This window comes from Ambystoma mexicanum, chromosome 6q (assembly GCF_040938575.1).
Source record: "Ambystoma mexicanum isolate Mex_15411 chromosome 6q, UKY_AmexF1_1, whole genome shotgun sequence".
In the NCBI taxonomy this organism is placed as follows: Eukaryota; Metazoa; Chordata; class Amphibia; order Caudata; family Ambystomatidae; genus Ambystoma; species Ambystoma mexicanum.
In genome coordinates this window covers 496,897,122-496,921,061 of record NC_090937.1, presented here as the reverse complement: position 1 = coordinate 496,921,061, position 23,940 = coordinate 496,897,122, and the positions used below count along the sequence as shown (strand labels likewise).

The window sequence follows — 23,940 nt, the reverse complement described above, 5'->3', positions numbered from 1 at the left end:
ATCAAAGTATGATGTTGGCTATTTCAAGGGGCTGCTGAAATGGTCTAAAGCACCATTCATTGTAAGGGATTTAACATCAATTTCTGCTCATGCGGGTGACCAAACATATTCCAATCAGGACCTAGTTCTATGTTTTTTCTTGTAAAATCCTCTAACCAATTTTACCAAAAGAAAAAGTTATTTTAAATGTCAATATATCTTGTATCTAGCTGTGAGTCTCAGAAAATGCGGCCAAATGTATTGCTGCTTTTAGCTGACAGCCTCATAAACCATCCAACTACTGAGCTTTAATCAAGTCTATGCAAAAAGGACGAATATACTTGTCCTTAGGGGTTAAAGGCCAGCCGTACTTAAATGGATCAAATAAGGAGCTCTGATAGTCTGCGCTGGCAGGAGTTCATTCTGAAAAGAAATCAAGGAGATTGCAGGGGTAGCATGTGCCACCTCAGGCCCATCCCTGGACACGCTTAGCATCACACCTCAAAACACTGTGGGCACAAAACATCTTGTGGCACATATGAAGAGATGCCCTAGCACATTATTTTCACTGCACCTTTAAAAGTTGTGATCTATACACACATGGCATCAGGGCGTGTGCATCAAAAACGTGCACACAATGATGCCCTCCCCCAAGCAAAGGGGTGGTGTTCTTGCATTTAAAAGTGCATTCTGAATTTGAATAATCCCACTGTGTGTAATAGGTGCAGGGGAAAGTGCAGCGGAAGGGGGGTGGAGGGGTGGTCATTTCTGATGCTTTCCTGCATTCTATTTTTGAAGTGCAACAAACGTAGTATGAACCACTGCTGTGCCTCTTGCATTTCTATCCCTAAAAAGAGATATATGGGCCTCATTAGGAGTTTGGTGGTAAATTGGCAGTAAATCTTCCGAACTACTGCCAAACTCGATTACAGTTACCACCAGCACTTGGTCCACTGGGTTTACAATGGGATTACGAGTTGTGATAGTTGCCCATTTCTGGAGTTCATAAGACTTCATAGGGATTTTTGGCAGATTTACTGCCAGGGGATTTACAGTGCTGTAAATCCACTGATTTTTTAGGGTAAAGCAGATGATTTACATCCAGCTTGTTGCTAGAGGTAAATCCTCAACTTTACCTCAAAATTAATAATTTGGCGGTGCTGGAAAAACTGCATTTATTCCATTACCACCAAAAAAGTGTTGGTGATAGAATTACCACCCGTCTTTTCCCACACCACTGAAAATGTAATGAGGCCCTACAGATTTTTGTTTGGTTTTTAATATCACTGTCTAGTGATTTCACTGTCAATTGCACTCCCTACCTACCCCCACCCCATCATCAATTATTGTCATGCTCCATATGCAAGAGCATCATATGTGCTGGCGCACAACCCCTAAAAAATACACAGATCAGTAGGACTGGAGCTAGTGCAAATCCTCTCTTACAAATACAAGACACTTTATTTATTTATTTATTGGACATTTGTATGGCGCCTATACACAAGTGTTTCCAGTCCAGGCGCCACAAGACACAAAGGGAAGGGGGCAGGGGAGACACAACAATAAATGGTCCTACTAGGCCATGTGACATTCGGACCATGCAAGTGCAGTGACAATAAGTGCAGGGGGAGAGGCAAATTCCTCAAACCAATCCTGTAACTCAGGCGTGGCACTTCTTTTCCAGCCCTGCATGGTTACGGCTCACTGCGATCATTCGATTTGCGATCCCGTTTGCCCTCTGGGCCGTGACCATTCACTGAGGCCCTGCCGGGCCATAAAGAAGCTATCCAGATAGTAAATCAAGGGCCCTCCAGTCCTGTACTCCTCCGTCTTGATAAAGACCCTTGGTCGAAACACGTGTTTGCTTTTTCTCATCATGCAAATGTACCAATACTTGCTTGCAAGACCCGGGCAAAGTATTGCCCCTTAAACAACCAATAAAATCTAGCAACATGAATACCTAATTGTGTCCAGCAGTGATAGCGTGACCCTACACACAGTCATCAAATCAAACAGTCAAATCCAGTACCATTAACATCAGGTATCCAACCACAGCTTATCCTTTCTCACGAACCTGGGGACATCAGGAGCTCTGTCCTGCAGGAACCCTGGAACGGCTGCAGGAAGTATAATACACGATTGACTCAACAAGCAGCTCAGCGCAGGGGTCCTACTTTTCCTACAAGTTCTTAGAGAACTGGGCTCCACACATGTCCATTTACCATCCCCGTATTATTTGCTGTATTTCCTGCAATGTTTGGGAGACATTTTATGTCCTCCTGACCCCTCCCTCATTCCCCCTCTGGAAGTCAGAGGTTATTAACTTGTGTTGCCTTTCCTCTAATGTCCCGAAGATTGCCCGCGATACACACTCTTTCCCCGGTGCCTTCAAGACCCGATGACAAGCTTGTTCCTTGCCTTGGCTTTTATGTGCTGCTGGCAACATTGGCATAGCTTGATCCTCAACAGTATGGGCCAGATTGCCTAATGTTTGCAGCAGTGATAAAATGTCGTCATATACATTGTGCACCATTTTAATTGATTTTGATAATACACAAATGTACTTTACATATTTTGCTTCCAATTATAATACATAGAGATGTTTGCTCAATTTTCCAGTCAGCATCCTCTAGCTGGTTGCCTAGGGAGGATAGCTCAGGGGCAACTGGCTCATCTTGGAAGCAAGATGACGCAGAGCAACACAGGTTCGATCCCCAGGTCCGCGCTTAGAAACCTGTGGGTATTAAGCGTGTTATAAATAACCAATTACATGAGTAATTGGGTAAATGGGGCTTGCTCACAATTTAGGTAGGGCCGGATTACAGTATCGTTTCGAACCAACTGAGTACATAAAACTATTATACGTTTTTATGTATATGTCATAAGTGACAAAAACATGCTCTGCCATTTTTCAAATATGAAAGATGGAATACATTTTGTGGAGGTAGAACCAGCTTCCTTGTATCTCTAGCAGCAGAAACAGCACAAAACAGACTACTTCATGTTTGCCCCAGTGCAAATTTGAAGGGTCCCGCATACAGTAATGATAGTGTTCCTCTGTTAGTTATACAGTCGGGGAATCAATGTGGTACCTGGTGGTCAGATTTGCCACCATATGTTTTCATGTGTTTTAATAACTTTTTCTTTGTACACAACTGTGATGTTTGTCTCAGGTATTTATTTGTCTGTTCTGTGACTGTCCTGATATGATTGCTTTATGCTTTATTCATTTAAAACCATTCTGACGTGTGCAGAAAAATTGTGTTGATTATTCTAATCATATTTGAGGAGAAGGTTCAGGGTGGGGAGGTTGATGCCACAGACATGCTGTTCTGCCTGATTGAATCTTGAGATTGATCCTTGAACCTTAACAAATGTCTTAACTGTTTGTTGACTTGTACCAAAATATACATTATTCGTGGGGGGCAATTGCTTGTTCATATCATATGTTTTTACCCAGTCCCTCTCAGAGTTGGGGACTGCCCTCAAGTACCCAGTGCAAAATGCTTCAAATTATATGGTTTGGGGCAAAACCTGTTTGCTTCATTCCTTATTACACCAGCAGGACAATGTGTGCAAAGATACATTTGCTCCACGTCACACCAGTCCAAAGTTTCTGTAATGTAGCTGCCTACGTTCACTCCTTTAAAGGAATTTCAATGCAACTGAAATGGCTTATTTTCCCTCCGAATGTCAATCTTTCAGTAGGAGCGGGCCTGAGGTATGTCCACCATTTTCTCCTTCGGTGGATAATGGCACCAGAATCTGGGTTGTCCATGGGTTCCTAGTAATGGCGGCAGGGCGGCTGCTATGTCAAAATATTACACAGGATCACTATGCATTGCACCTGCTGGTTTGTGATTAAAACATATGACAATGCATTACTTACCGTAAAAGCATTTCTGATGGTTGTCTCTGCTTAGATTCACATGCTGTGCATAGGTCCGACATCCAGTGGTCACTGCGGAGGATTGCCTTTTGTTTTTCGTAGTCGAAAAGGGGACGTCGACAAGGCGTGTCTGTAACACTATCCCTATAGTGACGTGCGTTGTACCCATAATCCCTCACGCGTCGAGGTCCCTCTGTTTGTATTTTTCTGCCCTGAGGGAGCCTTCTAGACGTGAGTGAGTACAGAAAAGAGAGAGATATAGAAAAGGATGTCTATGTTCCTTCCATCCGAGCGGGGAGGAAGGGTGGGCGCATGTGAATCTAAGCAGATACAACCATCAGAAATGCTTTTACGGTAAGTAATGCATTGTCTTCTGATGTTTGTTAATCTGCTTAGAATCACATGCTGTGCATAGACTAGCGAGCAGTACCCGGAGTTGGAGGTGGGTTGTGAGAAGGAACAGTAGAGAAAAGATGTCTTAATACTGCTTGTCCCACCTGGGAATCAGATCTAGAGTGGGCATCTAGACAGTAGTGTTTTGTAAAGGTGTGTACAGAACTCCAGGTTGCCGCTTTGCAGATGGACTCAAGGGGAACATTTGCAATGAATGCTATGGATGCCCCAGTGCGTCGAGTAGAGTGTGCTCTTGGCTTGAAGGGTAGTTCTCTCTTAGCAAGAGTGTAACAGAGAGTGATGCATTGTACAATCCATCTAGATATAGTGGATTTTGAAACTTCATCTCCTTCTCTTCCTGCTGCCACCGAGACAAAGAACTGATTAGTCTTTCTCAGTGGACTAGTTCTTTCCATGTAAAACATGACAGCTCTGCGCACATCAAGTGTATGCAGGCTTTTTTCTCCTAGATTTGAAGGATTTTGAAAGAACGTTGGTAGTTCTATAGACTGGTTGACATGAAATTTGGAGATGAATTTCGGTGCGAACCTTGGGTGTGTGCGTAGAACCACTTTATCCTTGTGAACTGTTACAAAGGGGTCTAAAACCGAAAGGGCCTGTAGTTCACTTACTCTCCTAATGGAGGTAATAGCGATTAGGAAAGCAGTCTTAAGAGTGAGATCTTTAAGAGTTGCCTTGTGCATGGGTTCAAAGGGTGACCCCATGAGCCTGGTGAGTACCACATTTAGATCCCAGCCAGGAGGGTGTATTCTCTTTACCCCTTCCATGAAGGCTTTCATTACTGGGATCTTCCACCACGATACTTTGAGTTGTGAAGTGGTGTAAGCCGAAAGCGCTGCCAGGTGTACTTTAATAGAATTGAATACTAGACCCGAGTCCAGTAAATGGGTCAGGTACAGAATAATTTGTGTGGGAGAGCAGTCAACAGGGTTGATACTCTTCCCTCTACACCAGATGACAAATCTTTTCCATTTGCTAGAATAGCAGTGACAAGTGTTAGGCTTTCTGGCCTCTCTGAGGATGTCCATGCATCTCTGTGGAAGTTGTAAATGTCCAAATTCTATGACCTCAGGAGCCAGGCTGCTAAGTTCATGGTCTGAGGGCATGGGTGCAGTGTCCTGCCCCTGTCTTGTGACAGCATGTTGTACGGGCAGGGCAGTCTCACTGGAGGAGATAGAGACATCTTCAACAAGTGAGCGAACCATGGCTGTCGGGCCCACATAGGGGCCACCAGAATCATGGTAACTTGTTCCTGGTGCATCTTGTGCACTATCTTGTTGAGAAGGGGAGTCGGGGGAAAAGCGTAAACAAATTTCCCTGACCATGGAATCGATAGACCGTTCCCCTTGGACTGGTTCTGGGGGTACCTGGAGGCATAATCTTGGCATTGCGAGTTTTCCAGAGTTGCGAACAGGTCTATTTCTGGGAAACCCCACTGTGTGAAGACGTCGAAGACGATGTCTTCTTGTAACCGCCATTCGTACTCTACGGGCAGGGGGAAGTCTCTGCTGAGTTTGTCTGCTAGCAGATTGAGTTCCACTGGTACATGTGGTGATAGTAGGAACATGTTGTGTTTGAGAGCCCACTTCCAGATGTTCTGGGACAGCTTGGACAGTCCTGGAGAGTGAGTGCCCCCTTGCTTGTTGAGGTAGTACATGGCTGTGGTGCTGTCTGTGAGGACCATCACTGTCTTTCCTTGTAGGTGTTCCTGAAAGGCTTTCAGTGCTTTGAACACCGCTAGTAGTTCCAGCAGGTTTATATGCTTGGATGCTAAGCTCGGAGTCCACGCTCCGTGAGCAGTCTGATGGGATAGGTGAGCCCCCCATCCTGTAAGGGATGCGTCTGTGGTTAGAGTGGCTTCCACTGCGGGTGTGGCAAAAGTTTTCCGTAATAACAGGTTTTCTTATGTCCACCACCGTAGCGAGAGAACCAAGGCCTGCAAGACCACCACTAGATCGTCCCATTGTCCGCTGGCCTGACACCACTGGCCGTTGAGCCACTCTTGCATTGGGCGCATGCGCAGGCGCGCGTGAGGTACCAAATAAATACATGACGCCATCATCCCTAGCAAGCGCATTGCTTTGCGTACCGTCACCTCTCGACCTGCCACATAATGGGGGATCTGAAACAGCATGTTTTGGACCCTCTCATTGGAGGGGAAGACGAGGCCGTCCTTTGTTCGAATTAGAGCCCCTAGGAATTGTTTGATTTGGCTGGGGTCTAAGCTGGACTTCTTTTCGTTGATGGAGAAGCACAGTTGGAACAAAAGGTCTACAGTCTTTTGGGTATTGGAGAAGCATGTTTCGTAAGAATCCCCTGTTATGAGCCAGTCGTCGAGGTAAGGGTATACCGGGATGGATAACCTCCGCAGGTGGGCCGCTGCCACTGCCAGTACTTTCGTGAATACCCTTGGTGCAGATGCTATCCCGAAGGGTAGTACTCTGAACTGGTAGTGTTTGTTCTCTATCTTGAACCTGAGGTATTTTCTGTGCGCTGGCAACATTAAAATATGAAAGTATGCATCTTTCATGTCTAGTGTTGTCATGTAATCCCCTTGTGATAACAGTGGGATTACTTCCTGCAAGGTCACCATACAAAACTTTTGGGGTTTGACAAACTTGTTCGCTGGGCGCAGATCTAATACAGGGCGCATGGTTAAGTCCTTTTTGGGTACAAGGAAGTACACTGAATAAATACCTTCTGTTACCTGAGATAGGGGGACAGCCTCTATAGCTTCTTTTTTCAGTAGCTCTTCTACTTCTTGAAGAAGAATGGTGAGGTGTTCCGGTGTCATGCGTCGGTTCCGTGGGGGTCTGTACTTCGGGGAACCGTTGAATTCGATGCAGTATCCGTGGCCTATGATGGATAATACCCAGCGGTCTGACGATATTCCCTCCCATGCTGAAAGGAACGATGTTAGCCGGCCCCCGACCGGTGATGCATGGGAGGGGACCCGAATCTTGGGGTCATTTGTTGGTATTGGGCGTGGAACCTTTGGGGCTGGAGCCGCGACCTCTTCCTCTGCCATGGTGTTGGCCTCTTTGACTGAACTGGGTGTTGTTATCCTGGTTAGAGGGCCAGTTGGTAGCAGAGTAAAATTGCTGTTGGTTTTGTTGCTGGCGTTGGCCACGAAAGGAGCGTCTATTGCCATAGCCGCGTCTGTTAGGGGGCCTAGAAATTTGGTCAAGAGTTTTGATGGTATCAAACTCTTTCTACGCATGTTCTAGGGCCTCATCAACTGCTTTCCCAAACAGATGTGTTTGTTCTATGGGCTTATTTATCAGGGAAGCCTGGGTTTCCGGCTTAAATCCCGAATTGCGCAGCCAGACATGGCGCTTGATAAGTATTCCCTGAACCAGGGAACGGCCAGCCGTCTCTGCGGCATCTAAGGAGTTCTTTACGATGCCCTGGTTTACAAGAGTTCCCTCTGAGATTGTAGCTAACAGGCGTGAACGCAGGGGTTCTGGTGCGTCCTCTGCTTCGCTGCGCAGCTTGCTCCACTGTGCATCTGCGTAGCTAGCTAGTAGGGAATTGTTATTTGCAATCCTAGTTGAAAAGGCGGCGGACGTCGTGATTCTCTTCCCAAGTGCATAGAGTTTTTTGCCCTCTTTGTCAGGTGGTGCCTCGCTAGTGGATAGTGGTACCCCTGCTCTTTTCCTTGTATTAGTAACTACGAGGGAGTCCGGAATAGAATGGCCTCTGATGTACAAAGGGTCAGAGGACGAAGGGCTGAAGAGCTTTTCTATCCGAGGGTTGACCCCTCTGACTAAGGCAGGATTGGAAAGGGAAGGAGTTATTCTTCTCTTTATAGAAGCCAGGAGCGGAATAGACTGACTAACAGGGGCTTTTTCTTTAATAACTTTCTCTACAAAGTCTATGTCAGGAAGAGTCTCCCCTGTGTCTATTTCAAAATGAGCTGCTGCCTTGCGCAATAGTGCATTAAGTGAAGGTTGGTCATCTATGGGAGAGGTGTTTCCAATAGGTGAATCCTTGGGAGGAGAAGGGTGAAAGACATCAGGGTCTGAGTGCACTGATGGGGATTGCCAAGGCTGCACTGATGGGGATTGCCAGGGCTGCGAGGTAGCTGTATCTTCTTCGAAAGCTCCTGCACTAGTGTAAGGATCTTCTTCAAACCCCTCTTCCTCATGTTCTTCCTCTCCACCCAAACACTCCTCATCTTCCTGGAGGTATTGCTCCTCTTCAGTGAGGTCATATACGTCTGTAGAAGGGGGAAACAGTCTAGGAATCTTGACCCTAGGGTCATCCTGGGGCCATTCTCTTGGTCTTTTGGGTGTGGGTGGGTTTTGGTTTCCCAAAAACCTTTCCATTTTCTCCATACAAGAATGGAGTCTTTCAAGGGTCTCATGGGGGACCCCTGAATAGTCTAGAGGGGGGAAATCAGTGTTTTCACCTTCAAAACGCTTAGAACGCTCCCACAACGTCGAAGAAAGGTTTCGGTCGCCCTCTGAAAAGCCCTCCGGTAGTTCAGAAGTGCCCTTAGATGAAGGGGGCAGTTCCTGGCTACTCTTGTGCTTTTTCGGCGTTTCCATAGCTTTTTGTGCGGTATTCGACGTTTGTTTCGTCGTCCGCTTACGTTTGTCTTCGGAAACAATTCTCGCCAGGCTCTCGACAACGAGGTTGTCAGTAGAGGACTCTGGTGTCGATGTTGCCTGCGTTACGCGTTGTTCCTCAACAGCTGCTCTATGGAGCGTTACGTCGGATGATTTTGGGGTAGCGCCCGTGTTTGATGAAAGCCCAATCGCTGGTCGCGACTGCGTTTGCGGGTGGGGCTTGAGACCCTTACGGTCTGAGGTAGACGCCGGAGTGCCCTGCGTCCCCTTCGGCGCTGATGGATCCTTCGTCTTCGACCAAGAAGAGCCGTGGGTTGTGTGCTTAGGCCTATGGGGTCTGTGTGCGTCCTTGTCGCCGGGGTGTTCATCCCCATGAGCAGGGCGTGAGCCGAGCACGTCGGGGCCGGGGACGGACGTCGAGGAGCGCGAGCGCTCCTTCTGGGGGTTAATGACTTCAGTAACGGACATCGAATTATCACCCTCCTCGTCACTTTCTGTAACAGCGGCGGCAGGTGAGGAAACTGACTTCGACATAGTGTAGTCCGCCCACCTCTTAACTTTGCGTTCTTTAAGAGTTCTTGGTTTCAAGAGCTTACAGGCCGCGCAGCTGTCCTCCTTATGATCGAGGGGCAAGCAACGATTACAGAGCTTGTGTTTGTCCTTCCAAGTGTATTTGCCCCTACAGCGTGGGCAAAACTTAAAAGGTGTCCTCTCCATAGCTGAGGCAATAATAACTGGTGATAACAACCCCAAGGGAAAGATAGGGGAGAAAGAAAGACATTCTCAAAGAGAAGATAAAAGTTCGAACCCCCACTCTCCCTAATGTATGTTGGCCGGCGAGGCCAGGCCACGTGTTCGGCAGCGCCGAAGGATCTCCTCCGTCTCTTCCCCTCCGTCGAAAACTTGCTCGGCGGAGGAACAGCTTCACAGCTAACGTCGAGGGGAGGGATCTTTAACAATATAATAAGTAAAATTAAGGACCGCGGTCCGTAGTAAGTATTTGCAATGTCTCGCTAGGAGCTCCGCGTAAGGCGACCAGGAGCTGGGCGGAAAAAAACAATCTGAGGGACCTCGACGCGTGAGGGATTATGGGTACAACGCACGTCACTATAGGGATAGTGTTACAGACACGCCTTGTTGACGTCCCCTTTTCGACTACGAAAAACAAAATGCAATACTCTGCAGTGACCACTGGATGTCGGACCTATGCACAGCATGTGATTCTAAGCAGATTAACAAACATCAGAAATATATATATCAGGTGGATCCATGGAGATACAAGCCTCTCTACATCTACACACATCAACATGTGATGCAGGGCGAGATGCGGTGGGTAGCCCTGAACTGCAAAGAGCGGATTTGCCGCCGTGACACTCCCACCTCGTCTAGGGAAGCAGAGTGACCATGGCCCAGAAGCAGAGAAAGGCAGAGAGTTTGCCTTGCTACGTGCTCTACAAGGTGAACTCTCCTGACTGTGCAGAGGCTGTTTTCTGTGTGCCTGGCACTGCGAACTACATTGGGCTCTTGCCGGCGTCGCAACATCGCGCTTCCTGGAGGAGGCGGGGCGAGAGGGACACGTGACCCGGTCACGTGACTACGGGCCACTTTAAAGGAGGAAGGCTGCCGCCCGCACTGTGTGCTACGTGCTCTGCAAGGTGAACTCTCCTGACTGTGAAGAGGCTGTTTTCTGTGTGCCTGGCACTGCGAGCTACATTGGGCTCTTGCCGGCGTCGCAACATTGCGCTTCCTGGAGGAGGCGGGGCGAGAGGGACACGTGACCCGGTCACGTGACTACGGGCCGCTTTAAAGGAGGAAGGCTACCACCCTTGCGGCGTTAAGCCCGGCAGGAGTAAAGCCCAGGGACTATTGAGCGACTGTTTGGCGCACTGGGGCTTCACCAGAAAGGTAAATAAATCCAAAAGCTTCTCCACTAACTGTAATAAGGATTGTTCTTGTTCGAGGCCTGCAATGAGATTACCGAGTTCACCGCTTGAGGAAGAGATGGCTGGACAGGATGGGTCATATCTGGAGGCAGGGAGCGAGGCTGGGCAGGGGGTATCTACCACTTCCGACCCTGTTATAGCTCAGCCGGTATGCACTACCAACTACGCTCTCAGCAATATAGAGAGTCAGCAAACCCCCGAGGGGTTGTTTCCAAATCCAGAAAGGTTGGAAACGAGGGCTGGAGTATACCCTGACGACACGAAAGATTCAGAGCAGAATCAATGACCACTTTTGTAGAAAAAGAAACAAGAGTGCCAACGACCTGGTCGACATTATCGATTCCATCTGGCCCCCATGATCATACGAATTTGGAAAATACCTCATCAATAGAGAGTGAAGAAAATAATCAAACGCCGTAAATACCATTCAAGATAATAGGGCGAGCTCGCCAATCCATCAAGACCAACTGGAAGATCCAACAGCAATCTTTTCTGAGGGATCTCCCCCGCCAGGAGAAAGTACTTTGGCAGCTTTGAGCTTTGTTTTAAACTCTTTGGTCTCAGTATTTGACCTTCTCAAAACAGAGGTACAAACACAAGCAGGTCTCCTCTTGGAGATGTCACATGAAATCTCGAAGAATGAATCATCACTGGTCGCCACAAATAACATCATGAACGCCATTTTGATCCCAATTCTGAAAGAAACTCAAATTGAGGGAGTCAAACAAGGGTTAGATATTGCCCAAATTCATAATTTACTGAAAGAGGGAGCAAAAAGCAGTGTTACAACTCAACAGCTGTTAAAGAAGCTCCCTCTGGAAATACAAAACTCCCAAAACCAGAACGAGATCCCAACAGGGGAGGGCGCAAAAGATTGTTTTGACGACACTCCGCTTTCAGACTCTATTCTGGAAGAATTTCGAAGACTGGCAAATGTCGACATTGACATCATTGAAGACACTGGCGATAGTGCCCAAAAAACTCACGGAGAAAATACACAAGACCAATTGACCGGCAGTGGGAGCCAGAGCCCAGAAGAACCCTTGAAAACCAAAAGCAAAAAGTGGCAAAAAAGGAAAAAAGGGGGCAGGTCTAAAGAGATCATTCTCTATACTCTACATGACAAAAATACGAAGAAATCAAAAAACCAGAGAAATAACGTTCCTAAAAAAACAGGAAAGAACACATTTCTGAAAAACCGGACTACTCCGTCTGGTGAAAAGACAGCGGAAACCAGCATAGCTGCTCTGCCTCTTTCCAATTCTTCTCAGACCACAAATTCGCTTACCTCACAAGCCAATAAGCGTGTACTGGGGGAAAAAGGGAAGAAAAAGGCAGGCCTAAATTGCAAGGAAGGTTCCAGTGTCATCAAAATTCAAACTTCAAACTTTGGTATGCAAACGGACCCTACAACATCTCCATTTGCAGCCCTTAATAACAAAAATCAAAAATTAGCCCATAAAAACATCAAAATTGCCCCAATATTTCTGAAACAAAAATCGAATAAGGTAAAAGTAAATGTGGGTAAATTGGAAGAAAAACAAGTTGCTGTAAAATTAGCGCCAATTTTCTTAAAACCGATGGGGAAAACAGGCTTTACTTCCGCTCTCACCAATGCTTCTCCCTCAATAGCTGCCCAAGAAGCGATACCATCAAGAGCCACACTTAATGAAGTAGATTGTCGGAATGGATTAGGGAAATTCATAAATCTTGAAATACGTCCTCAGGATGATAGCAGAGAGAAACTGGAAAGAAAACAGTACTGCTCTCCCATAAGAAAAGAAGAAACTGTGATGCCTAATTTTACCATTCCAAAAGTATGGCTGAGACTAGAAAAACAAAATAAGGAAAAATCACTTAGCAGATCAGTTCTACTTTCAGAGATTAAAAAGAACTACAATTTGTTTCTCTTCGCCTCAGAAGACATTGAGTACCTTTCATTTCCGATCAGAGAAGATAAATTCTTCGTGGAAATAGCCCTCATTTCAAGAAAGGCGCAACAGGCCCTCATCACTAACAAACATGATCTGGCTAAAGAAGGTCTTCGGGTATTTGAATCAGAGGAGGAAGGAAGGTATGGCAATCGCCCGGGCCCTAAGCAGATAGGAGTAGAGGATACATCCACTTCTATGGGCACCACCAGAGTGATAAGAGAGCCCCAAAGCAAAGTTTCACCCGGGCCCAAATTAAATGAGAACCTGTTAGCAAAAATCCCAGAAATTGTCACACAAATCTTCCTGAAACTAGGCGAGGAGCAGAACAGTCTTTAGACAAAGGGGTCTCGGATTAACTTCCTGGAACACCAGAGGGCCGAGTTTCTTGAGGAAAAAGCAGCTGAAAAATAATCTTTTACAACAGAATGACATCATGCTGCTTCAGGAAACATGGCTGGTTAATCCCATTGAAATAGAAGGCTTTACAATACAAAATCTCAAGGCCTCACAAAAACTTAAAGGGAGACCAGCAGGAGGCCTTTTAATAGCAACCAAAAACTCTACTGTCAAAGAAATTGTTCCGCTATGCAGCAACATGGTGGGCATTCAAGCCTGCAAAGCAGAGATAGGACCGAATGACTCTCAGCTTACCCTAATCCTGGTCAACGTCTACTGGAACCCCGCTAGGTCAAAACTCCAAGAATTCATAGAATCCCTACACTCCCTACTGTCAACGGCTAAGAGCAAATATGAGGGAGCACAGATCATCATTGCAGGGGACCTGAATACTGATTGTATTAATTCAGGGAATGTGAGGTCTGGCCAAACTAAACAAAGTACTATACGGAAAGGCAAGCAATGGTGGGATTTTTTCCAGTCATGGGACCTGGACATGATAAATGAAAAAAATAGGTCTGTGGAAGTGGCTGGACCAACCTGGCGTCAAGGGGCTCTGCAATCAACTTTAGACTACATCTTCATTTCATCATCTCTTACCCTACTTTGTCCCAGTCTTACTCTGGATTGGGAAGGGGGGAGTGATCACGCCAGGCTGGAACTCCTCTTCCCCAAAATTCAGAGAGCCTCCAACCTATATACCACACAGGAATTGGAGGTTCACAAAGGTAAACTAAAAGTGGCCAAATATAGAAATGGGGGGAATAAGTTAAACAAACTTCTGGAGGCAGTTCCTCCTGCTATATGGGCAAATGAAATGCACCCAGAAAAATTTGGGAAATTTGTGTGGTCCACCTGCCAGCCAAGTGAAGGAAAGATTGCAGGGAAACAGACGCACATTCACAATTTCGATGAGGAAACATTCAACAAGAAGAGAATCCTGCGCCAAACATTACGCCACATAAAACAAAATGAAGCAGAAGATCCGCCCAGCTGTATACAAAAGCTCAAAAGGGCTAAACAAACATATCGGAATTGGACAAAGAATCACAAGCATCAAAAACGCCAAGAAGACGGGGAGAGAATGCTTTTCCTCCTCAATACAAATAATTGCAGGAACTTTTGGGTGGCATTAAACCAACTGGAAACCGGCCAAAATAGCTCACTCTGCAATTTAGTCCCGGAGCACAAGTGGGTGGAATATTTGTCCAAAAACTTTGAAGCAACTGAATTCAGAGATCATCCTCACCCAAACGTAACCTGGTTGCTGACATTCTCTGAGGAAGAAATTGAGGACCTTATTCCTAATGGCCTCACTTATCAGGTGCTTAAAAACCAACCAAAGTTATGGGCAAAATTACTCTTCCATTTATTTCAAGGAATTTTAAAGAATAAAGTCTTCCCGCCATCATGGAAGAGCGCACTTATTATTCCATTTTTCAAGGGGGGTGATAGGCGAAACCCAGCGTGTTATTGACCCATCGCCCTTTTGGACATAGATAGCAAAATCTTTATGAGATTAAAATTGAAAGAACTTACTTTATGGGTGGACTCTAGACACATCCTTCCCCCTCAGCAGACAGGTTTCAGGAAAAGCCTTTCTACCAGTCTTAATGGACTTGTCCTGAACCTGTTGAGCGAAAGTGCAAATGAGAAAGAAGGTTCTCCACTATACGTGGCATGGGTCGATTTATCAAAAGCGTTCGACCTCGTAGACAGATCCCTCCTTTGGCAGAAACTTAATATTGGGGGATTCCGGCACCCCTTTTTGCAATGCTCATAGAACTCCACAAGAACATTACCATCAGAGTGAGATTGGATGAACCAGGCAATCTATCTGAAACAATCCAAGTCCTAAAGGGAGTACGACAAGGTTGCTTGGGTGCACCATTATTCTTTAATTTGTTTCTTTCAGACATTGGAGATTTCCTAGCCTCTGCATCATTAATCTGCCCGAGAATCAATGGAAGAAAACTCCATTGGCTGGCCTATGCGGATGACCTGGTGCTACTGGATGGCTCAGCGATAGGGTTGCAACAACTCCTATCCAAACTTAATGATTATGCTAAACTGAACGGCCTCATAATTAACCCATCTAAATCTAAGGTCCTCATTTTCAAACATGCAAAAAAAAAGGTGACCTCAAGAAACTGGGTTTTGGACAGTAAAGCAATTCCACGGGTGGACGAGTTAACATACCTGGGATATGAAATCCTTGCTCACCCAACCTCAAACAAGGTGATACACTCCATTCTTGGGAAGAAATCAAAAATTATTGCACAAATGAAAAATATGAACGGAAGATTCTGCAAATTCTCTATAATTCCACTCAAGAAGTTCTACATAGGTAAAGTTGTCCCGGTCCTTCTTTATGGCCTTGAGGCAAAGCCTTTTTGTGGAACTACGACTGGAGCAAAATTGAGGGCTCTTTGTGGAAATCTTCTCTTCATCTCCCATTGTGCACTCCTCTCGCTAGTCTGAGATTTGAGTTGGGTCTGACCTCTTTGAGCTGCCGCGCGGAGTGGAAGTTACTGTCCCTCTATCGTAACATAATTACAGCCAGTGTATCCACTCTTTTCTTCGATGTAAACCAACATCTAAAAAAGTCTAAATCAAAAAAACTCCTCGGCTTGGAAGAAAAGATTGGCTGCATTTTATATAGGCTGGAATTAACAAGAGAAACTCTCATATAAAATCCTAAGAAATTTAAAAAAAACATTAGAAACGGAGGACTGGATCAAAACGATCGAGGGAATCAGAAGGCTTAACCCTCCAAACCTATTCCTGACAGCGGACAGAAAGCTTGGCACCATCCCGCACTACCTGGAAAAATTCCCGGACCAAAGAATCAGAAACAACTTTCTCGGGCTCAGACTGAATATAGCCCACACGGGTGAAATACTGGACCAAAGAAACCAGGGCGAGAAGGCAATAAGCCTTTGCAAGATCTGTGCCTCTCCGAACTTACAATCCCTCAAACACCTGCTGCTGGAGTGCGAAGGCACATGGGCGATCAGGGTATCATCACTGGGGAGATTTGTAACCAGAGAGGAGAGCCTAGTTCAGGATGCATTTTGGGACAGACTGATCTCTGGCCAACAAGTCATGCTAACTGCTGAGATTGTAAACATTTTGGAGAAGCTGACTATCTTAAGGAACCATCAACAGACTAGCCAAGTTCTTGAACCCTCCAGTCAAGGGGATCAGTCTGCTTAGTTAAATCCCTTGTTTCTGAGCCTTTATTTTACCTTGTTATTTCACCCTTTTGCTTTATTCTTTCACTTTCTGTATTCTTAAATATGCAGGAAAAACTGCTTTTTGTACGAAATCTGAATTTTTAATACTCTTCTTTTGTAAAGGTTTTCTCATAAACCAAAAACAAATAAAAAAAAATAAAAAAAGCTATAAACCACCTCTACAAAATGAGGGTTTCCTGTCAAAAACCGATGTATTTATTTCTGTTTTGTGGAGGGCATCCGTACTGTTGCCAATACTGTGCTCTGGAGAATATGCAACACACACATATGACAATGAAGAGAAGTCCCACCTTTACTGATATCTTGAAGAAGCGGCAACAACAGCAATGTACACGCAGTAAATTAAGTATCATGTTTAGGACAGAATGAAAGAGGTGGCCTTTATTTGACCTGACCTTCACTCGCATACTCTACTGTAATTTGAGGCAATTAGACGGAAGAGGCACGAGGACTCTTGATGTATTATAATTGGAAAAACATTCTGTTCCTCAGCCTCAGACAGCCGAAGTGGTTGGGTAAATGAGCTACGTTTTTTCTCTTTCACAGCCAACCATTGGAGAATAGAAATATTTTTCCGTAGAAAAGTACATCATTTTTCTCTTACCTTTACATTTGCCTTGAGCCCCGGCTCAGTGTGTTTTAAGCTGTCCAAGTGATTTTCACCCTAGAATTCGTTTTTGTAATTGCAAACTGCTGTCACAATTCAGGAACTCAAGACACAAGCTTATCTCCAATATGATACGCAGGAAGCCATGTAACTCTGCATTGCCTAATGCGCTCCTCTTCTAGCGACTCACAATATCAAAGAAGGCTGTAAACATGGTTCCGGCGGTAGGTCTTGCTGATCACACTTTGTGCACTTCCAGAAAAAACTGCATTTGAAATATATTTTGTCACGCTGCATATGCCGCCAGAGCGCTTCAGTCCTGTACGATTCGGAGAGGACTGCCGGTCTGCGGTGCTAGAGCTTGTGCCCTCAGTCCGCCCATGTTGGCTCTTGGGGAGGTGCATGTCGTGGGCAGGCGTACAGGATATTGATTGAATCATGTTAAATTAGGAGGGCAGGCCTCTGTTCGTGGCAGGCGTTGTTGGGGGGTGGGGGGCTATAGCACGGGTCTTTTGGTTGTAGCCTCCGATAGACGCTCATGGGCTACAACTAAAAGGCTAGCTAGCCCCGGTTCCTGACAGTTCCAACATTAGCGTAGCCCCAGATCTTTTCCAGACCTAGCAACACCCCTGGTGGTGATAGGTTGACAGTACATCCAAGATCCTACAATGGATGGACAGCAGCGCCCCTAGAAGAATGACAATGGATTGATCCCAAAGAAAAATGAGACTGGCCAAAGTCTTGTCTAAAAACAGAGGACCCGTGGCACTTCCTGCGACCTCTGGCAGAATCAGGCACGGAAAGGTGACACGCTCGCTACCAATTTGCAGAACCACCACTCTGAGGTGGCTTTAAAACATGGCGGGGAGCATCTGTTCTTGCGATACAGCAAAGTGGAGGCATAAGGTTCGGTGCAGACTTATCAGTCTCACAGTGGCACTTTCTAGTAAAGTTCATCACCTTTCTTCTTTGCGAAAATGTCACAGCCCCCCTAGCCCCCACCCCCTGGGAAGACAGATATCTCCACTGCCACTTCCCCTGCCAATAGCAGAGCGCAACAGATTTGTGTACCTTGAGGTGACCCAAAACAACAGAAGAGAAAGTAGGATAAGGGCCGCGTTATGAGTATGGTAGTAATGTCAAAACCTGGGGCCCGATTCATGTAATGTTTTGCACAGTTTAAAGCATGCAAAAAATTCCATGAATCGGGCCCTTGGTATTTGAAATATTGGATGGGATACGCAGTAAACACTGCATGGGAGGATAGCCCATATTTACCCCACTTTCTATATCCCTCGTGCTAAATATCACAAGCAAACCTAAAATGAGGTATTTAAAAAACAAAAACAAATGGTACTTAAAATATCACATGCTTGTGTTCTTAACACCATAGTCACAAGGAGGGCCTAAAATGTCAATACAAATGAACACACACATCCAGTGCGTGTGTGGCTATAGAAATAGAGGACCACAGCAGACAAATGGGGACATTCACTGCTGGGCCGCCTCACCTCGGAATGCTCGCTGTCACTCTTCAGCACGGTGCGCTTGAGCACCTTAGAGTACGCGTCGCCCTCCCCAACTTCAACGGGTTCCTGTGGTTCTCCATGCACGACGACTTCTTCTTTCTCAGTGCCATCCGGTAATACGTAGCGCCTGATGATCTTCCGCGTGATCTGCGGGTGGGAATGGGGCGGAGCAGAAGGGAACATTATACAGAGTCATACACATGGTTTCGTATTGAAGAAAATAATCCATGCACCACTTACACAATAGGGTAAAATCTTATGAATGAGGATCTGCTGTAACAGGATTGTGTCTACATGTAAGAGTGGATGCACTCTCCAATCGGTGGCTCACATTAGCGGTTGTGTACTTGGGGTGAATTGGTTTATAAAGATCACACTACACATTGAATCTACTGTCCTCAATAGCCATTCACAGCACTGCATGGTTCTATAACTACCCTGCAATGCACATAAAATGTGTTCAGAAGGGTGTGAGGAGAGCCCTCATCTCACAGCCAATCCCTGTTGAACAACCTAGACATCAGTTACCCGGCAACGGGATTCAAACCACCAAAGACATTCGTATGGAAGGACTCACCATTTGGAAAATGGCAGTGAAATGTAAATACTGCCAACTTGGCACACATTTGAATGAGTGTCTGATACATGTATCTGGCTTCGACTAACCTGAGATTTAGGTTCTTACTGTGTCTGAATGTAGATGGCCACTGTTGTTCTAAGCTACAGAATAACTCGGACTAATTCCTAATCTACGAACAAATTTAGAGTCAGCATTTCATCCTACCATCTGAAATGGGACCACGTTTAACTCCCTAAACGACCAATTAATGGGGCTAAGAGCCCCCAATCACCAAATTGCAGACAACCTTCTCAGATATTCACCTCTATATGCGTGCATGAGAAGAACTTTTATAACAGGAATTTGAATTAAGATAATTTGCAAATGTACTTTAGATAGTCACTATGAAAACCAGACTCTCTTTTAATATTTGGAGAGTCAACAGGCTGAACCCTACTCAGACAAAAAGGCAGCTTTGTGGTTTTGGCATATCTGCAGACACGTGTAAAAGCCTCAATCGTTGCAAATCATGTCATTGGTGTAATATTTTTACAAAAAACAGACCAGGTCTAGATGGCCAACACCATCATAGCCAGGGCATCGGTACGCTGCATGCGGGGCTACGGCAGTGGTCATACCTTCTTTACCACAGTGCAGCCATTTTCATCCGTGTACTGCTCCTCTGTCACTGTTTCTGGGGGAATGTCGGACATGGTACCCGCCTGTGAGACGAGAAGCAACATATGAAGTAAGCACCTTCATTTGGGGGGTGGCATGTTGCGAGGTCAGCTCTCTGTTAATTGGTGGTGTTAAGAAGACATACAAGGTGTGCTGTTGCTAAACTGCAAACAGTGTGAGTAGCTCTGCAAACAAAAAGTAAATTCATGCAAAGTCAAACCAAGGATAGAAGGGTACGTGAAAATAAGAGTTAACTATATGCCACAGATAAGCGAACCAAGATCCTCAAGGTATCACTCAAAGTGAGGGTGTACGAGGGTGAACTGGTAGGGACGTGCCATAATCACTAGCTAGCATTTGTCTTCCATGTTGTGAACATTGTTCTGTGCCCATGCATTCTTTCAGGGAGCATGCGGACTTCACAAGTGCCTAGCACCAGCCAGGAGATCGCCCAATCAGTTGGCCTGTGGGGCTTGCTGCTGGTGAGACCAGAGCAGCACTTCACCAGGCATAGGGTCGTGCATTAGTTGAACACTTTGTACCTGAATGATCACACGGCGGCGAACGACCCTGGTAGTTACCGTCTCCTCCTCATCTGAGCTGTTCTCCAGCCCCCCTAGTTCCTCTGCTAGCTCCTAGTGGAAGCATGGAAGCAGTGCTCTGTTTATCATATGCACTAATCGTGAAACTCTATGCGATAACTGAAATATGACATGACTTCATTTAATCATATTGCAGGAGATATGGAGTCAGTTCAACAACCTAATTTTTTGTCTGAGCGTCCACGCTCAATTCACCTAGAGGGTACTAAGTGGCAGCAGCAGAGACCTTCCCCAATACCTTGCAAACATTCCTCTGTAGTATGAACTACTCTGGATGCTCCAATGAATATCTCTGTTGAGAACCTTGAAGGGGTGTATAGTTATGCAATGATTAAATGCAGATACATACATTAACTAAAACAAGTCATGTTTGGAAGATGTGTACGAGAAGCATGGAAATAATGCTCCATGACATGTCATGCATACCAGCATCTCAAGGATACAAGTACATTGCTAAATAAATACAACACATTTCAGGTGTGCATGCAAGAGACAACCACAACCACGTCAAAAATAGTGAGACTGACAGACCATCACAGTGTCTACATTGTGTCCTCTACTGTCCAGCGGAATACCTGGGCGGCCAATGTTTTGGCATCTTTGCCCTTTCCAATGAAGCTTCTCTTCATAGGACATTAAGTTGCTCAAGGACACTCATGCCTTTACTAATATGTTGACCTTCACAGCATGCATACATTGACACCAAATCAGAGCTCGTTAAGATACAGCTTTCTGAATTAGTAACTGATTCTGTGCAGCAAACCGGATCCAGCGATGCAATTTGGCACTCTTGGTGCATTGGACAAGACATTTCATTGAGTGACATTGACGAGAGCCGGAGACGGGCTCCCTGTCCATTCGTACTGCTACAATGAACCTTTGAATCTCACCCTGGCCTTCTACAAGGCGGCACCCTTTGTGATACAAACCAACCAACTCACGACTTAGCAGCTCATGTTTTGGAAGACGGACTGAAGGCGCATGGATACTGCACCGGGACATGTGCAACTTTAAGGGGAATGCAAGAGTTGCAAGACCCATCTGTGGTGGGTGATAGAAACATGTGCTTTTTGCCCGCCTAAGAATGTTGGCAGGAAACGCCAGACAAAGTGATGCTTGGTATAGGTACGCGATGACAGTGACACTGCATGGAGAGATGCGACAATTAATGAAGCACCCTGATTTCCAATCAAAACAGACAGGAGGCCCCCAAAGAAGCAATGGTGTCATATGAACAGACAAAAGAACTCCAAAGTGTGTAAGCCGTAACATTTATACCGGCACGGCTACCGCCAGACTCATGATGAGGCAAATATACACTGTCTTCTCTTATTCAAAGTGTTGAGACCAAGCCAGAATAGGAAATGAAAAATACCGGGCAAGCATACGGTTCTAGGTCTTAACCCAGCCCAATGGAGGCCACTCCTCAGAACCCTCCTTGGTGCCACTCCTATGCCCCTCCCCCACTCCCCGCTATCCCCTCCAGACACAAGCAAGCTCTGCCAGTTCCACCCCACAGTTAACAGCTCCAGCGCTGGCAGGATTTCACCTGCTGACCCCGCCTTGGTGCTGCCCAGTCCCCTCAGCAAACACACACACTCGCAAATCTGACTCCCGCACCAACGTCTTTCATCTTCGGGGCGGCCGGGCCACTTTCTGTTCCGGCATTGGGCCATTTAGGCAGTGTTTCTTGGGCGGACTTTTAAATGCGGCCGAAGAGCATGGTCTAAAGACTGAATACCAGATACACAGGGGATGCACCCTCAAAACCATTACTGTGGGTATTTAATTTTTATTTAATTTTTAGATGCCAACAGCTTTATTTCATTTTTTCTTGCATTTTTTTTCTTCTTCTTTTTTCCTTCTATGTTCATTTCGCATTTATTTTATTTTATTTTTTTGCATCCATTCACCTCTTTATCTTTCTAAAAAAAAAAATCCATTGAACATACAGTCTGAAGAAATTCTTCGGCTGGTGCCTCCCTCTGGAACAGCCTCCCTGCCTCCCTTATACTTGAGGAGAACCATCTCCGGTTCCGGAAGCACCTCAAAACCTTTCTCTTTGCTTCTGCTTTTTCTCCTCCCCTCCCCTGCTGACCTCCTGGCTGCAACCTGAACTGCACTGGTTACCTAGACACCCTCTGATCTCGGGCCCAGGTCCTCCCCCGCCAATCTCACACTCCTGCAATGCCTGCCTGGCAACCCCGACACTTGGGGACTGTTTCTGTATCCCTGCAGTCCCCCTACCAGCACTTGACACCTGTTGTCTGCACTTAACCTTGCACTTGCTGGCCTTACCTTACTTTTTGCTATTTATCTATTCCCATGTACTGCACTATCCCCCCCCCCCTTCCCATGCACTTGCTCGATCTGATTGACACCTGGCCTCGTAGGATCATTGTCTGTCCTCCCTTTGTTGCCTCCTCTCTTGCCTCGTTGCGCCTTGAAACACTTGTGTATAGGCGTGTTATAAATGCCATATCATATCATATCATGCGCCAAGATAGCTTCGAAACCCACATTTTGGGGCGTCTCCCACATGTGCTTAAGGGAAACAAGGCCATGATGTAAAGCTGTGTATTCCTAAACTATTCCCATCATCGGGTGATAATGAAGCGTGGCCACAAGCGCCTCTTGCTAAAGGCCACGTTCAATGCAAGTTAGTGGTTATGTTTTCTCCATAACTACTTTATGAAATGATGAAGGGAAGATATATGTTTTTGGTTATATAATTGAGGTTGCATATGTCAGGTTTATTTGAATAAATATGTGCAACATTTTAAAATTATATTTTTTTAAACCCATCTTGGTCTTTTTTGCTTGTTTGGAAACTGATTATGGCCCAGGCCCTGCTTCCTTTGACTTTCCCCGGCTCAAGTGAACTTGTGCTTACCACCTGCTTCACCTGCCTGTCATGGTGTTATTTCTTTGTCAAACCATTAATAGCAATAATAATAATAATAATAATAATAATAATAATAATACAAATATTAACCACTTAAGTGCCAATGACGAGGTATCTCGTCCTTGGGATTACCTCCCCAGTGCCAAGGACGAGATAGTTCATCCTTGGCACTTAAGGGGTTAATGAAGGAGAAGATGTTAGAAGGCTTTGAATGGTGAAATACCGAAATCACCAAAAAAGGCCTTGGTACTGGGGGGGGGGACCCATGGCAGTTAGTTAATTATTATAAACTATTAATAATCATGATTATCATTATTATCAATGTTGTTGTTACACATGGCTTCATTAAAGGACCATTTTCTGTGATGCTGTAAAATCTATCCCAGTAAATATGAGATTCTAAAATAGCGAATTACAATATAAATGAGGATACCCCCCTTCCACCCCACACCTCTACTTGAGAAGTTTTCCTGAGGGATGGTGCATGTGCAGTGAATCCTATATATGTACATGGAAAATTGTAACTTTTACTGTCTGAACCAGCCAATCTTAACTGGGTTTTAGATAGCTGTTTATCAGACACACACTTGCCTCTGTGTTCAAGGCACTATATCATGTTTCAATTAAACAGGGCATTATTATGATACAATGAACTATTATCAGGAGCACCTTTTTAT

At 45.5% G+C, this 23,940-nt stretch overlaps 1 protein-coding gene across 40 annotated transcripts in view; it reads right to left on the bottom strand.

Annotated features, from left to right (window-relative positions):
• Positions 1-23,940, bottom strand: part of ANK2 (ankyrin 2) — a 1,645,279-nt gene that overhangs the window by 27,522 nt on the left and 1,593,817 nt on the right. For 39 of the 40 annotated variants that reach the window (XM_069630993.1, XM_069630997.1, XM_069630984.1 and 36 more), the window contains 3 exons: positions 20,299-20,391; positions 19,717-19,800; positions 18,502-18,666 (listed from right to left, as the gene is read on the bottom strand). In XM_069630993.1, coding sequence (XP_069487094.1) covers positions 18,502-18,666; positions 19,717-19,800; positions 20,299-20,391 — 342 coding nt within the window. The remainder of the gene's footprint in view (positions 1-18,501; positions 18,667-19,716; positions 19,801-20,298; positions 20,392-23,940) is intronic. The other variant, XM_069630995.1, reaches the window with a different exon arrangement.